We start from the raw sequence: 12,104 nt of genomic DNA on the forward strand, positions 1-12,104 counted from the left end.
GAATTATTTCGATTTCAATAAACTGTCAAGGAATTTTCAAAAACATGTCAATAAACTGTCAATAATATGTAAATAAACTGTCAAACTGTCGCTCTCTACATCAAGGGTGAGTGTGTGGAGAGGGTCCACACCTTCCGGTTTCTTGGCGTCCTGATCTCTGACAACATCTCCTGGTCAGATAACACTACTGCCATCACTAAGACGGCTCAGCAGCGGCTGCACTTCCTGAGAGTCCTCAAGCAGTACAACCTGGACTGCAACCTGCTGCTGACCTTCTACCGCTCATCCATTGAGAGCCTGCTGACATACTGCATCACAGCACGGTACGGCAGCTGCACCGCTGCAGACAAGGAGAGGCTCTAGAGCAGGGGTGTCAAACTCAAATACAGAGTGGGCCAAAATTTAAAGCTGAACAAAGCCGCGGACCAAGGTTGAACCAATTAACTTTTTAATAGGGACCCAAACAAGTTTTGCATTGAATATTGAACAAGCAAGGCGTATATAACTGTATAGTGACATGCAAAATTGAGTTTCAAATAATAATCATTACAAAATATCAATGGCATATCAAATACAATTTAAATCAAAATTGCATGCCTTTTTTCTATTTGCAGCCTTCTGAGGTAAATATCAACATTAACTTTTTCCACAGGCTAATAAATTAGAAAATAAAATAACAATGAATAAACCAACCATTCAGGACTTTAAACTGCTCAGTTTGCAACACACTGATCTAATCTGATGTGCCCAAGCCAGATACCTGCCATCTTTTCTTGGATGCTAGTTCATTAATGTCGGAGCTCCGGCTTTGAGCTGAGGCAACCTTCATTATCCAACGAAGGTGTTCATCAGTCATTATATCTCTGCCTTTAACGTTCCTAAGAGCTGTCCCATGTAGCCCTAACTCTTCTGGGCTGCAATATACACCCCCGCGCCCCCACCCCCTCCATTCGTCGGTTGAGGGGTGCGGGGGTGTATATTGCAGCCCGGAGGAGTTAGGGCTGCATGGGATTCTGGGTATTTGTTCTGTTGTGTTTATGTTGTGTTACGGTGCGGATGTTCTCCCGAAATGTGTTTGTCATTCTTGTTTGGTGTGGATTCACAGTGTGGCGCATATTTTTAACAGTGTTAAAGTTATTTATACGGGTACCCTCAGTGTAACCTGTATTGCTGTTGATCAAGTATGCGTTGCATTCACTTGTGTGTGCGTGCAGAAGCCGCACATATTATGTGACTGGGCCAGCACTCGTTGGACTGGATTAAAAGCGGATGCGATGATTTTAGGTAGGGGCACTGAAATTTGGGAGTTTCCCGGGAGGGTTGGCAAGTATGAGAATTAGCGGTGAATGCGGTGTTACCGCGGCACCGCTCTAGTGTTAATTTGATATCGCCTCAAGGGCCAAGTGAAATTACACGGCGGGCCAGAGTTTGACACCCATGCTCAAGAGAGTGGTAAAGACAGCACAGCGGATCATCGGCTGCCCACTCCCCTCCATGATAGACATTTACACCTCCCGCTGCCTTAGTAGAGCTTCGAACATTATCAAGGACAGCTCCCACCCTGGCTTTGACCTGTTTGACCTGCTGCTCTCAGGAAGGCGCAACAGGGTCATCAGGTCTAAGGCAAACAGATATTATGTACCAGGGGGGAGTAGACGGCACAGACCACAAGGGGGCGTAGTTAAGCTCTATATATATATATATATATATATATATATATATATATATATATATATATATATATATATATATATATATATATATATATAAATAACAAATAATAATATAATAAACCAAGGGAAATGGAGTGCGACTAAATCCAAAAAGTGTGTGGTGTGTGACTATGTGTGGTGATTAGCTGTTGAGTGTTACCAGCAGCGTTGAGCAAGAGGCGAAAGATCCAGGGCGAGAGAGAGACGCGTCAGAGTCCGTGTCCATGCGAGGGGGTCGAGATCCGGGAAGGCAGTCGAGTTCCAGGGGGAGTTCCAGGGGGAGTCCAAGGGAGCGGGACACACAGCTCGAATCCAAGGCGACGGAAGAAAACACTGCGGGGCACAAGGGAGAAGACAGGGGACAAATGAGCATGGAAGCGGGAGGACACTGAACGCGAGTATGCACAAGGAGCTTGACAGGTTTGGCTTACTGTACAGCACAGGTAGCTACGTTCTCGCCCGGAACGCAGGGAGCTCATCAGCGACAGGTGTGCAGATTGCAGATTGATTGCAGCTGCGTGCTGCAGCCCGAGTGAAGCACGCAGGTGCGCTCTTGGAGGCGCAATCAACAGAGCGCACAGATAAGTGTGCATTGGCATGCACCTGGGCCGTGACAACAGACTCAAGAAAAGTTTTTTCCCTAAAGCCATAACCACGGTGAACTCTCATAGGCACTGATTTTATAGTTTAGCACCTCTCTGTGGGCAATTTTTACTTTCCACTAGAGATGTCCGATAATATCGGCCTGCCAATATTATCGGACGATAAATGCTTTAAAATGTAATATCGGAAATTATCGGTATCGTTTTTTTTTATTATCGGTATCGTTTTTTTTTATGTATTTATTTTTATTTTTTTATTAAATCAACATAAAAAACACAAGATACACTTACAATTAGTGCACCAACCCAAAAAACCTCCCTCCCCCATTTACACTCATTCACACAAAAGGGTTGTTTCTTTCTGTTATTAATATTCTGGTTCCTACATTATATATCAATATATATCAATACAGTCTGCAAGGGATACAGTCCGTAAGCACACATGATTGTGCGTGCTGCTGGTCCACTAATAGTACTAACCTTTAACAGTTAATTTGACTCATTTTCATTAATTACTAGTTTCTATGTAACTGTTTTTATATTGTTTTACTTTCTTTTTTATTCAAGAAAATGTTTTTAATTTATTTCTCTTATTTTATTTTTATTTTATTTTTTAAAAAGGACCTTATCTTCACCATACCTGGTTGTCCAAATTAGGCATAATAATGTGTTAATTCCACGACTGTATATATCGGTTGATATCGGTATCGGTAATTAAGAGTTGGACAATATCGGAATATCGGATATCGGCAAAAAAGCCATTATCGGACATCACTACTTTCCACCCACATTTTGAATGCTTCTGTATATATGTATATCATATCATATTTAAACAACACATTCAGAACATTCGTTCTCAGGACTGGACTGTGCACCTTACCTCCTTTTGCACTATTTTTCTTTTTCTTTCTTTCCTATGTCTTGCATATTTTGTAGACTGTCGCACTGATAATGGAGTTGCTTTTAATCTCATTGTACCTGTGTATAGTGTGTCCTGGGCATGACGTTAAAGTGCATTACAGTGGAGGCTCCTCTATGGGGTCTTTACACAACGCGCCAACTTCACTGGTTTTGGAGTTCGAAACATATGTGTTGCATTGTTTTTCAAATGTATTATGTCTTTCTACAGTGTCCATTAAATTAACATGTAAATGCGTCATGGCCAATTATGTAAAATAAACAATGACGTCATTATGCAACCAGGCTGGCTTGCTAACCAGGTTTACGGGTAACAACAGAGCAGTTTTTCGGTCTCTCCTTTTGCCCATGTTTGCTATTTACAACACACAAATGACACCGCTACAGATTTTTTACTATTTTTAATACATATAAAAGGTATAAATATTGATAAGAATTTGTTACACAATAATGATGTCACACATGTTATATGTACACTTTATATTTAAAATTCTGCAGCTTCATTTGCTGCTACTGATCTTCCCAGCACATGTTTCTTACACTCGTACTTATAATAAAATATTTTATCACGCACACTGCAACTCAACACTTTCTCGCCAGTGTGTGTGTTCTCATGTGTTTTGTCAGGGATTGATTCCGCACAAAACCTGTCCCACACACCGAACAAGGAAAGGGTTTTTCCCCAGTGTGTGTCCTTGAGTGGGCTTTCAAAGTTCCCCTCCGTGTAAAACACACGCCGCAGATTGTACAGGAAAAAGGTTTCTCTCCAGTGTGTGTTCTCATGTGGTTTTTTAAATTTTGCTTTTTTAAAAAATGTGTACCACACACTGAACAAGAAAACAGTTTTTCTCCGATGTGTATTGTCGCGTGGGTTTTCAAACTTTCACTCCGTGTAAAACATAAGCCACATATTGAACAGGAAAAAGGTTTCTCTCCGGTGTGTTTCCTCATGTGTTTTTTCAATTGCTGATTCTGCACAAAAGTCGCTCCGCACACTGAACAGGAGAACGGTTTCTCCCCAGTGTGTATCCTCGCGTGCACTTTCAGACTGTCAGTCCGTGTGAAACACAAACCACACGTTGAACAGGAAAAGGGTTTTTCTCCAGAGTGCGTTCTCCCGTGCACTTTCAAACTCCCGCTCCGTGTAAAACATAAACCGCAGATTGCACAGGAAAAGGGTTTCTCGCCGGTGTGTATCCTCATGTGCGTTACCAAGTGTGCTTTCTCATAGAATCTTTTACTACACACGGAGCACAGAAATGTTTTTTCTTCTGTGTGATATTTCACGTGTCTTTTCAGTCGATGTTTCTTGGGAAAGGTTTTGTCACAGTGAGAGCATGTAAAGCGTGCGTTGTCAGTGTGACGTGTCTTATCAGCTGTAGGGTCTTCATCGTCAGAGTCAGGAGAGAGTGACGCTGTGTCGTCACTATCTGATAGTGGAGCTAAGATCTTGTCGACTTGTGATCCTCCACAGTGGTCTCCATCAGCTTCTGTTGTCATGTGTTGAGTTGAGCTGCTGCTTGGAAGCTCCGCCTCTCTCTTCTCCTCACTTTCACCTTTGACCTCATCATCTTCTCTCTTCACAATCACACCAATCACCGGGAACTCCTCAGGCCATTCAAGCTGCCTTCCCTCCTGACTGATGCTGTGCTCCTCCTCTTCCTCCTTCATGTGGGGGGGCTGTAGCTCTTCCTGCAGCTTTGGGAAAAGATGTTCTTCGCGGACTACTGCAGGACACAAGAAGACAAACACGCTTTAGAAAAATATGGCTTTGTTCAGTCACACGAGGCATTTGTCCTGCGCCAGCATATGATCTTGAGGTGTATTTCTGATCTTGTTATTCTCCCCCTGGGCAATAGGGCGACACGACAGTGCGGCCGAATCAAAAGAGACGTCAGAGAAGCTTTACTAAACCAAAAGTTGCTTTATTACAAGAGAGTGTCATTATACAGGGCTGCAGCTCCTGGAGGAGGTCATGTCAAGAAAATGAGGCACTCCCGACCTGGACATAACCTGGACTGGACCTTGTTTTAAGAACCCTTTAAACAATCTAATTTCATTGACAACCTGGTCTGGTGAAGATAATGTCCTTTATTTTTTTTAATAAATAAAAAACATTTTCTTGATTAAAAAATAAACTCAAATCAAATAAAAACAGTAACATAGAAACTAGTAATTAATGAAAATGAGTCAAATGAACTGTTAAAAGTTAGTACTATTAGTGGACCAGCAGCACACACAATCATGTGTGCTTCACGGACTGTATCCCTTGCAGACTGTATTGATATACAAACCCCGTTTCCATATGAGTTGGGAAATTGTGTTAGATGTAAATATAAACAGAATACAATGATTTGCAAATCATTTTCAACCCATATTCAATTGAATATGCTACAAAGACAACATATTTGATGTTCAAACTGATAAAAAAAAAAATGTTGTTGCAAATAATTATTAACTTTAGAATTTGATGCCAGCAACACGGGAAAAGTGGCAATAAATACTGATAAAGTTGAGGAATGCTCATCAAACACTTATTTGAAACATCCCACAGGTGAACAGGCAAATTGGGAACAGGTGGGTGCCATGATTGAGTAAAAAAGTAGATTCCATGAAATGCTCAGTCATTCACAAACAAGGATGGGGCGAGGGTCACCACTTTGTCAACAAATGCGTGAGCAAATTGTTGAACACTTTAAGAAAAACATTTCTTAACCAGCCTTTGCAAGGAATTTAGGGATTTCACCATCTACGGTCCGTAAAATCATCAAAGGGTTCAGATAATCTGGAGAAATCACTGCACGTAAGCAGCTAAGCCCGTGACCTTTGATCTCTCAGGCTGTACTGCATCAACAAGCGAGATCAGTGTGTACAGGATACCACTACATGGGCTCAAGAGCACTTCAGAAACCCACTGTCAGTAACTACAGTTGGTCGCTACATCTGTAAGTGCAAGTTAAAACTCTCCTATGCAAGGCGAAAACCGTTTATCAACAACACCCAGAAACACCGTCGGCTTCGCTGGGCCTGAGCTCATGTAAGATAGACTGATACAAAGTGGAAAAGTTCTGTGGTCTGACGAGTCCACATTTCAAATTGTTTTTGTAAACTGTGGACGTCATGTCCTCTGGACCAAAGAGGAAAAGAACCATCCGGATTGTTATAGGCGCAAAGATGAAAAGCCAGCATCTGTGATGGTATGGGGGTGTATTAGTGCCCAAGACATGGGTAACTTACACATTTATGAAGGCACCATTAATGCTGAAAGGTACATACAGGTTTTGGAGCAACATATGTTGCCATCCAAGCAACGTTACCATGGACGCCCCTGCTTATTTCAGCAAGACAATGCCAAGCCATGTGTTACATCAACGTGGATTCATAGTAAAAGAGTGCGGGTACTAGACTGGCCTGCCTGTAGTCCAGACCTGTCTCCCATTGAAAATGTGTGGCGCATTATGAAGCCTAAAATACCACAACGGAGACCCCCGGACTGTTGAACAACTTAAGCTGTACATCAAGCAAGAATGGGAAAGAATTCTACCTGAGAAGCTTAAAAAATGTGTCTCCTCAGTTTCCAAACGTTTACAGAGTGTTGTTAAAAGGAAAGGCCATGTAACACAGTGGTGAACATGCCCTTTCCCAACTACTTTGGCATGTGTTGCAGCCATGAAATTATAAGTTAATTATTATTTGCAAAAAAAAATAAAGTTTATGAGGTTGAACATTAAATATGTTTTCTTTGTAGTGCATTCAATTGAATATGGGTTGAAAAGGATTTGCAAATCATTGTATTCCGTTTATATTTACATCTAACACAATTTCCAATTTTTGTAGTAATTAATGAAAACGAGTCAAATAAACTGTTAAAGGTTAGTACTATTAGTGGACCAGCAGCACGCACAATCATGTGTGCTTACGGACTGTATCCCTTGCACACTGTATTGATATATATTGATATATAATGTGGGAACCAGAATATTAATAACAGAAGGAAACAACTCTTTTGTGTGAATGATTTGATTTGATTCGATTTTTATTAAGGATCCCCATTAGCTGGGGCCCACAAACTCAATACAATTACAAGTAAAAGCATATAATTATAACTACACAATACAGAAAAAAATTAAAGCATCAATAAGAAAACAAGCAAACAATTTACAGTCACAGAATAATAATTAACATATAAATATAACTACACAATACAAAACCAAACAAAAATCATCAACAAGCAAACTAATTTAAAGACTCAGATAAAATATGACTTTCCTTTTAAAAACCTGTTTACTTTCAATGCCGGTGAGAATTCGAGGCAGGTTATTCCAGAACGACACAGATCTATAAATAAAAGCTTTCCGCAAAGCATTCTTCCTGGGACGAGGGAGTACAAAATGCCCAGAAAGTGTGAATGAGTGAGAATATGTGTAAATGGGGGAGGGATGTTTTTTTGGGTTGGTGCACTAATTGTAAGTGTATTTTCTGTTTTTTATGTTGACTTAATAATTTAAAAAATATTTAAAAAAAATAAATTAAAATTAAAAAAATGAGGCACTCCTAACTTGGAGGAGCCGAACCACAGTCTCAGGCCATGTACATACGAACACAGATACTTAATAAACATATCACACTCAAGACGCATACTTTTGTCTTTAAAAACTCATAGTTTTACAAACGCTGGCCAAAGTGTAGAGTTCCAAAACTCTCCGCTCGGCACAAACGGAGACTTGCGATTGGTTGTGCGCTGTCAACAACACTGCCTTGCTGCCTTTTAACACACTGTAAGAATAATTAGTGTATGTTTGAACATAAACATGCTGCTCTTTTCACTCAACATTAATAAAAAAAAAGACACATTTTGGATACGATCGCTGTGGAACCTCCACCTGATGGGATGACTTTGACAAGTAAGACTTTTTGCTCTGTGTCATAAAGAAAGGTGCAACATTATCCTATGTTTTTAGTTTGGATTAGATTAGTTTATTTCAAAGGGGACAATGCAATTTCATAAAACACATGACTACACATGGTTAAAAAAGCCAGAATTAGACAGAAGGCTAGTTTTCATTTGTAGTCCCCTGACCAAAAGGCAGTAAAATTACAATTTAAAAGAAAAAGAAAAGAAAGAGAGAGAAAAAGAATAAAAGCACACAATACATACACAATATGATCAAAAATAAAATACAACATCACAACATAACATTTATGCGGTCCTCTCCAAGGTTTCTCATAGTCATTCACATCGACGTCCCACTGGGGTGAGTTTTTCCTTGCCCTTATGTGGGCTCTGTACCAAGGATGTCGTTGTGGCTTGTGCAGCCCTTTGAGACACTTGTGATTTAGGGCTATATAAATAAACATTGATTGATTGATTGATCTTAGCATCAAAACAGGCTTTTACCATGAATTGATTAACGTGGACCCCGACTTAAACAAGTTGAAAAACTTATTCAGGTGTTACCATTTAATGGTCAATTGTACGGAATATGTACTGTACTGTGCAATCTACTAATAAAAGTTTCAATCAATCAATCAAACTCATCTTTTAGCAGCTGTCGGCGTTGATAAGCCACATTTTAATTTGTTTTGTGAAGGCCTTGTAAGTTGTGACCAGTTTAACCTCTTCAAGTACTGAGTTCCACACATTTGCACTCCTTATTGAGCAGGCCCACTTACTGAAAGTGCTCCTGCGCAGGGGAATATAACAGTCACCTCTGACAGAGTCTCGAGTGACACGCTCACGGCTGTTTCTTTGGCTGATGACTGTACTTAAATGTATAATGTATTTATATTATTCACATGTGAATAATGCTGTATAATAGACTATTTATATTATTCACATGTGAATAATGTTGTATAATAGACTGTATTTATATTATTCACATGTGAATAATGCTCTATAACAGACTGTATTTATATTATTCACATGTGAATAATGCTGTATAATAGACTGTATTTATAGTATTCACATGTGAATAATGCTGTATAATACACTGTATTTATATTATTCACATGTGAATAATGCTGTATAATAGACTGCATTTATATTATTCACATGTGAATGATGCTGCATAATAGACTGTATTTATATTATTCACATGTGAATAATGCTGTATAATAGACTGTATTTATAGTATTCACATGTGAATAATGCTGTATAATACACTGTATTTATATTATTCACATGTGAATAATGCTGTATAATAGACTGTATTTATATTATTCACATGTGAATAATGCTGTATAATAGACTGTATTTATAGTATTCGCATGTGAATAATGCTGTATAATACACTGTATTTATATTATTCACATGTGAATAATGCTGTATAATAGACTGTATTTATATTATTCACATGTGAATAATGCTGTATAATACACTGTATTTATATTATTCACATGTGAATAATGCTGTATAATAGACTGTATTTATATTATTCACATGTGAATAATGCTGTATAATAGACTGTATTTATATTATTCACATGTGAATAATGCTGTATAATAGATTGTATTTATAGTATTCACATGTGAATAATGCTGTATAATACACTGTATTTATATTATTCACATGTGAATAATGCTGTATAATAGACTGTATTTATATTATTCACATGTGAACAATGCTGTATAATACACTGCATTTATATTATTCACATGTGAATAATGCTGTATAATAGACTGTATTTATATTATTCACATGTGAATAATGCTGTATAATAGACTGTATTTATATTATTCACATGTGAATAATGTTGTATAATAGACTGTATTTATATTATTCACATGTGAATAATGCTGTATAATAGACTGCATTTATATTATTCACATGTGAATGATGCTGCATAATAGACTGTATTTATATTATTCACATGTGAATAATGCTGTATAATAGACTGTATTTATATTATTCACATGTAAAAAAAATACCTAAGTGTTTATTGTCTATTGTGAGCGAACTGTGGTGCTGAATTTCCCCCAGGGACCAATAAAGTACTTTCTATTCTATTCTATTCATGAACTCTGCCAGAAGATCTGGAGCCAATTCATGCAGTACTTTACACAAATGGTTGAACGTGCACTTACCATCTGACACAAATAACTCAGCTTTGCTGTGGGCTTTCATAATATCTGCCGCTCGCTCAACTCTGCTGTAAACATACACAGCACTGCACCCTGGTCCTGCTCCATAATTTCTGACCAGGCTGTATGGCTAATTAGTTTATGCATTTATCTAAAATAAAAAAATACTGTCAATACAATTGTTGAGACCTTTCAATGAGGCATTTAATATTTTTTTGTGAAATTTGACAGAATTTAAAACATTCTAAGGTTCTAAATCTATGAGCATGAACTGATGAAGCCTACTTGGATGAGAGGCCAAATGTTTCTAAGACAAACTGAAAAGTCCTGTTGAGATCCATTGAATGCCCTGAGAATAAAATGAAATCTTGATCTTCTGCTTACTTGGACTGTGATGAAGCTGTACGGACTCAGGTGGTTTGTCTTCATGGTCTTCAGTTTTGACAGAGACAACAGTCAGTGGAAACTTGGTGAGATCAGCCTCCTCCTGCCCTAGAAGACCCTCTCTCTCCTGAGTGATCCACAGTTCCTCCTCTTCCTCTTTAATGTGGGGGGGCTGCTGGATGTCTTTAGGGTGAAAAAGTAAATAAGGTTCAAATACAATCAATGAGATTGTTTGCATTCTTCTGTGTGGTGTGTTAAAAGTGTGTAGCTAAACAACCAACAAAAACTTAGCAAAGCTGTACACAAGAAGGGCATGAGCAGACACTTTTACCTGAGTGGGCTTAGGTCCTTTAATGTGTGCAGCAAGCTGTTGGAGATCTTTTTTTCAGTCTGTTGTGGCCAGTGCCCTGTACTTTGCAGTGGTGTGTTGGGGGAGCAGCACCAGCAAAAGGGACTTAAACCGGATTGACAAACTCACCCGGAAAGCCGGCCAAACTATTGGTACGTAGTTGGAGGCGTTTGTGTCAGCGAGGGACAGGAGAACACTGGACAAACTGCTCGCCATCATGGACAATCCTGCCCACCCACTCCACCAGACAATTGAGGGACAGCGGAGTTCATACTCCAACAGGCTCCTTCAGCTTCGTTCCCACAGTGTTCCATTCAAGAACTCCTTCATCCTGCACTCCATCCAGCTGTATAATCACTCGCCATACACCAATAGATGATATATGTCTATTACCTGACACCTGACATGTTAGCTACCTCTTTTTGTTTATAATGTATATTTTCTGCTGGATCTCCTCTCTATTTATTGCTGCCCTTTTTTTTTGTTGCAGCTGTTACATATACTGTAATATTGTACATGGTAATTGGGATTTGTTATATATTGTATATATAACATACAAATATAATATCATATAATAATACAATATTTCAGTATATATTTTATACTCTATATATATAATATGTAAATATTACATATGGGGCTGCAACTAACAACTAATTTGATAATCGATTAATCTGTCAATTATTACTTCGATTAATAATCAGATAAAAGAGACAAACTACATTTCTATCCTTTCCAGTATTTTATTGAAAAAAAAACAGCATACAGGCACCATACTTATTTTGAATATTGTTTCTCAGCTGTTTGTACATGTTGCAGTTTATAAATAAAGGTTTATAAAAAATTTAAAAATTAAAATTAAAAAAGTAGCCTCTGCGCATGTGCATGGCATATATCCAACGAATCGATGACTAAATTTTTATAATCGATTTTAATCGATTTAATCGATTAGTTGTTGCAGCCCTAATTACATATATGTTATATTTTATACAGCTACTTTGGTACATTTTTGGTCTACTTTATACCTGCAGTATCCTTTCCATACCTACCATTTCCATT

General features: G+C 38.4%; 1 protein-coding gene across 1 annotated transcript in view; it reads right to left on the reverse strand.

Moving 5' to 3' along the window:
- Positions 1–12,104, reverse strand: part of LOC133617083 (uncharacterized) — a 49,792-nt gene that overhangs the window by 35,691 nt on the left and 1,997 nt on the right. Inside the window, exons 2-3 of the mRNA XM_061976793.2 lie at positions 10,697–10,879; positions 3,818–4,959 (exon numbers count right to left, since the gene is read on the reverse strand). Coding sequence (XP_061832777.2) covers positions 3,818–4,959; positions 10,697–10,879 — 1,325 coding nt within the window. The remainder of the gene's footprint in view (positions 1–3,817; positions 4,960–10,696; positions 10,880–12,104) is intronic.

Source organism: Nerophis lumbriciformis, linkage group LG16 (genome assembly GCF_033978685.3).
Source record: "Nerophis lumbriciformis linkage group LG16, RoL_Nlum_v2.1, whole genome shotgun sequence".
NCBI classification, from domain to species: domain Eukaryota; kingdom Metazoa; phylum Chordata; class Actinopteri; order Syngnathiformes; family Syngnathidae; genus Nerophis; species Nerophis lumbriciformis.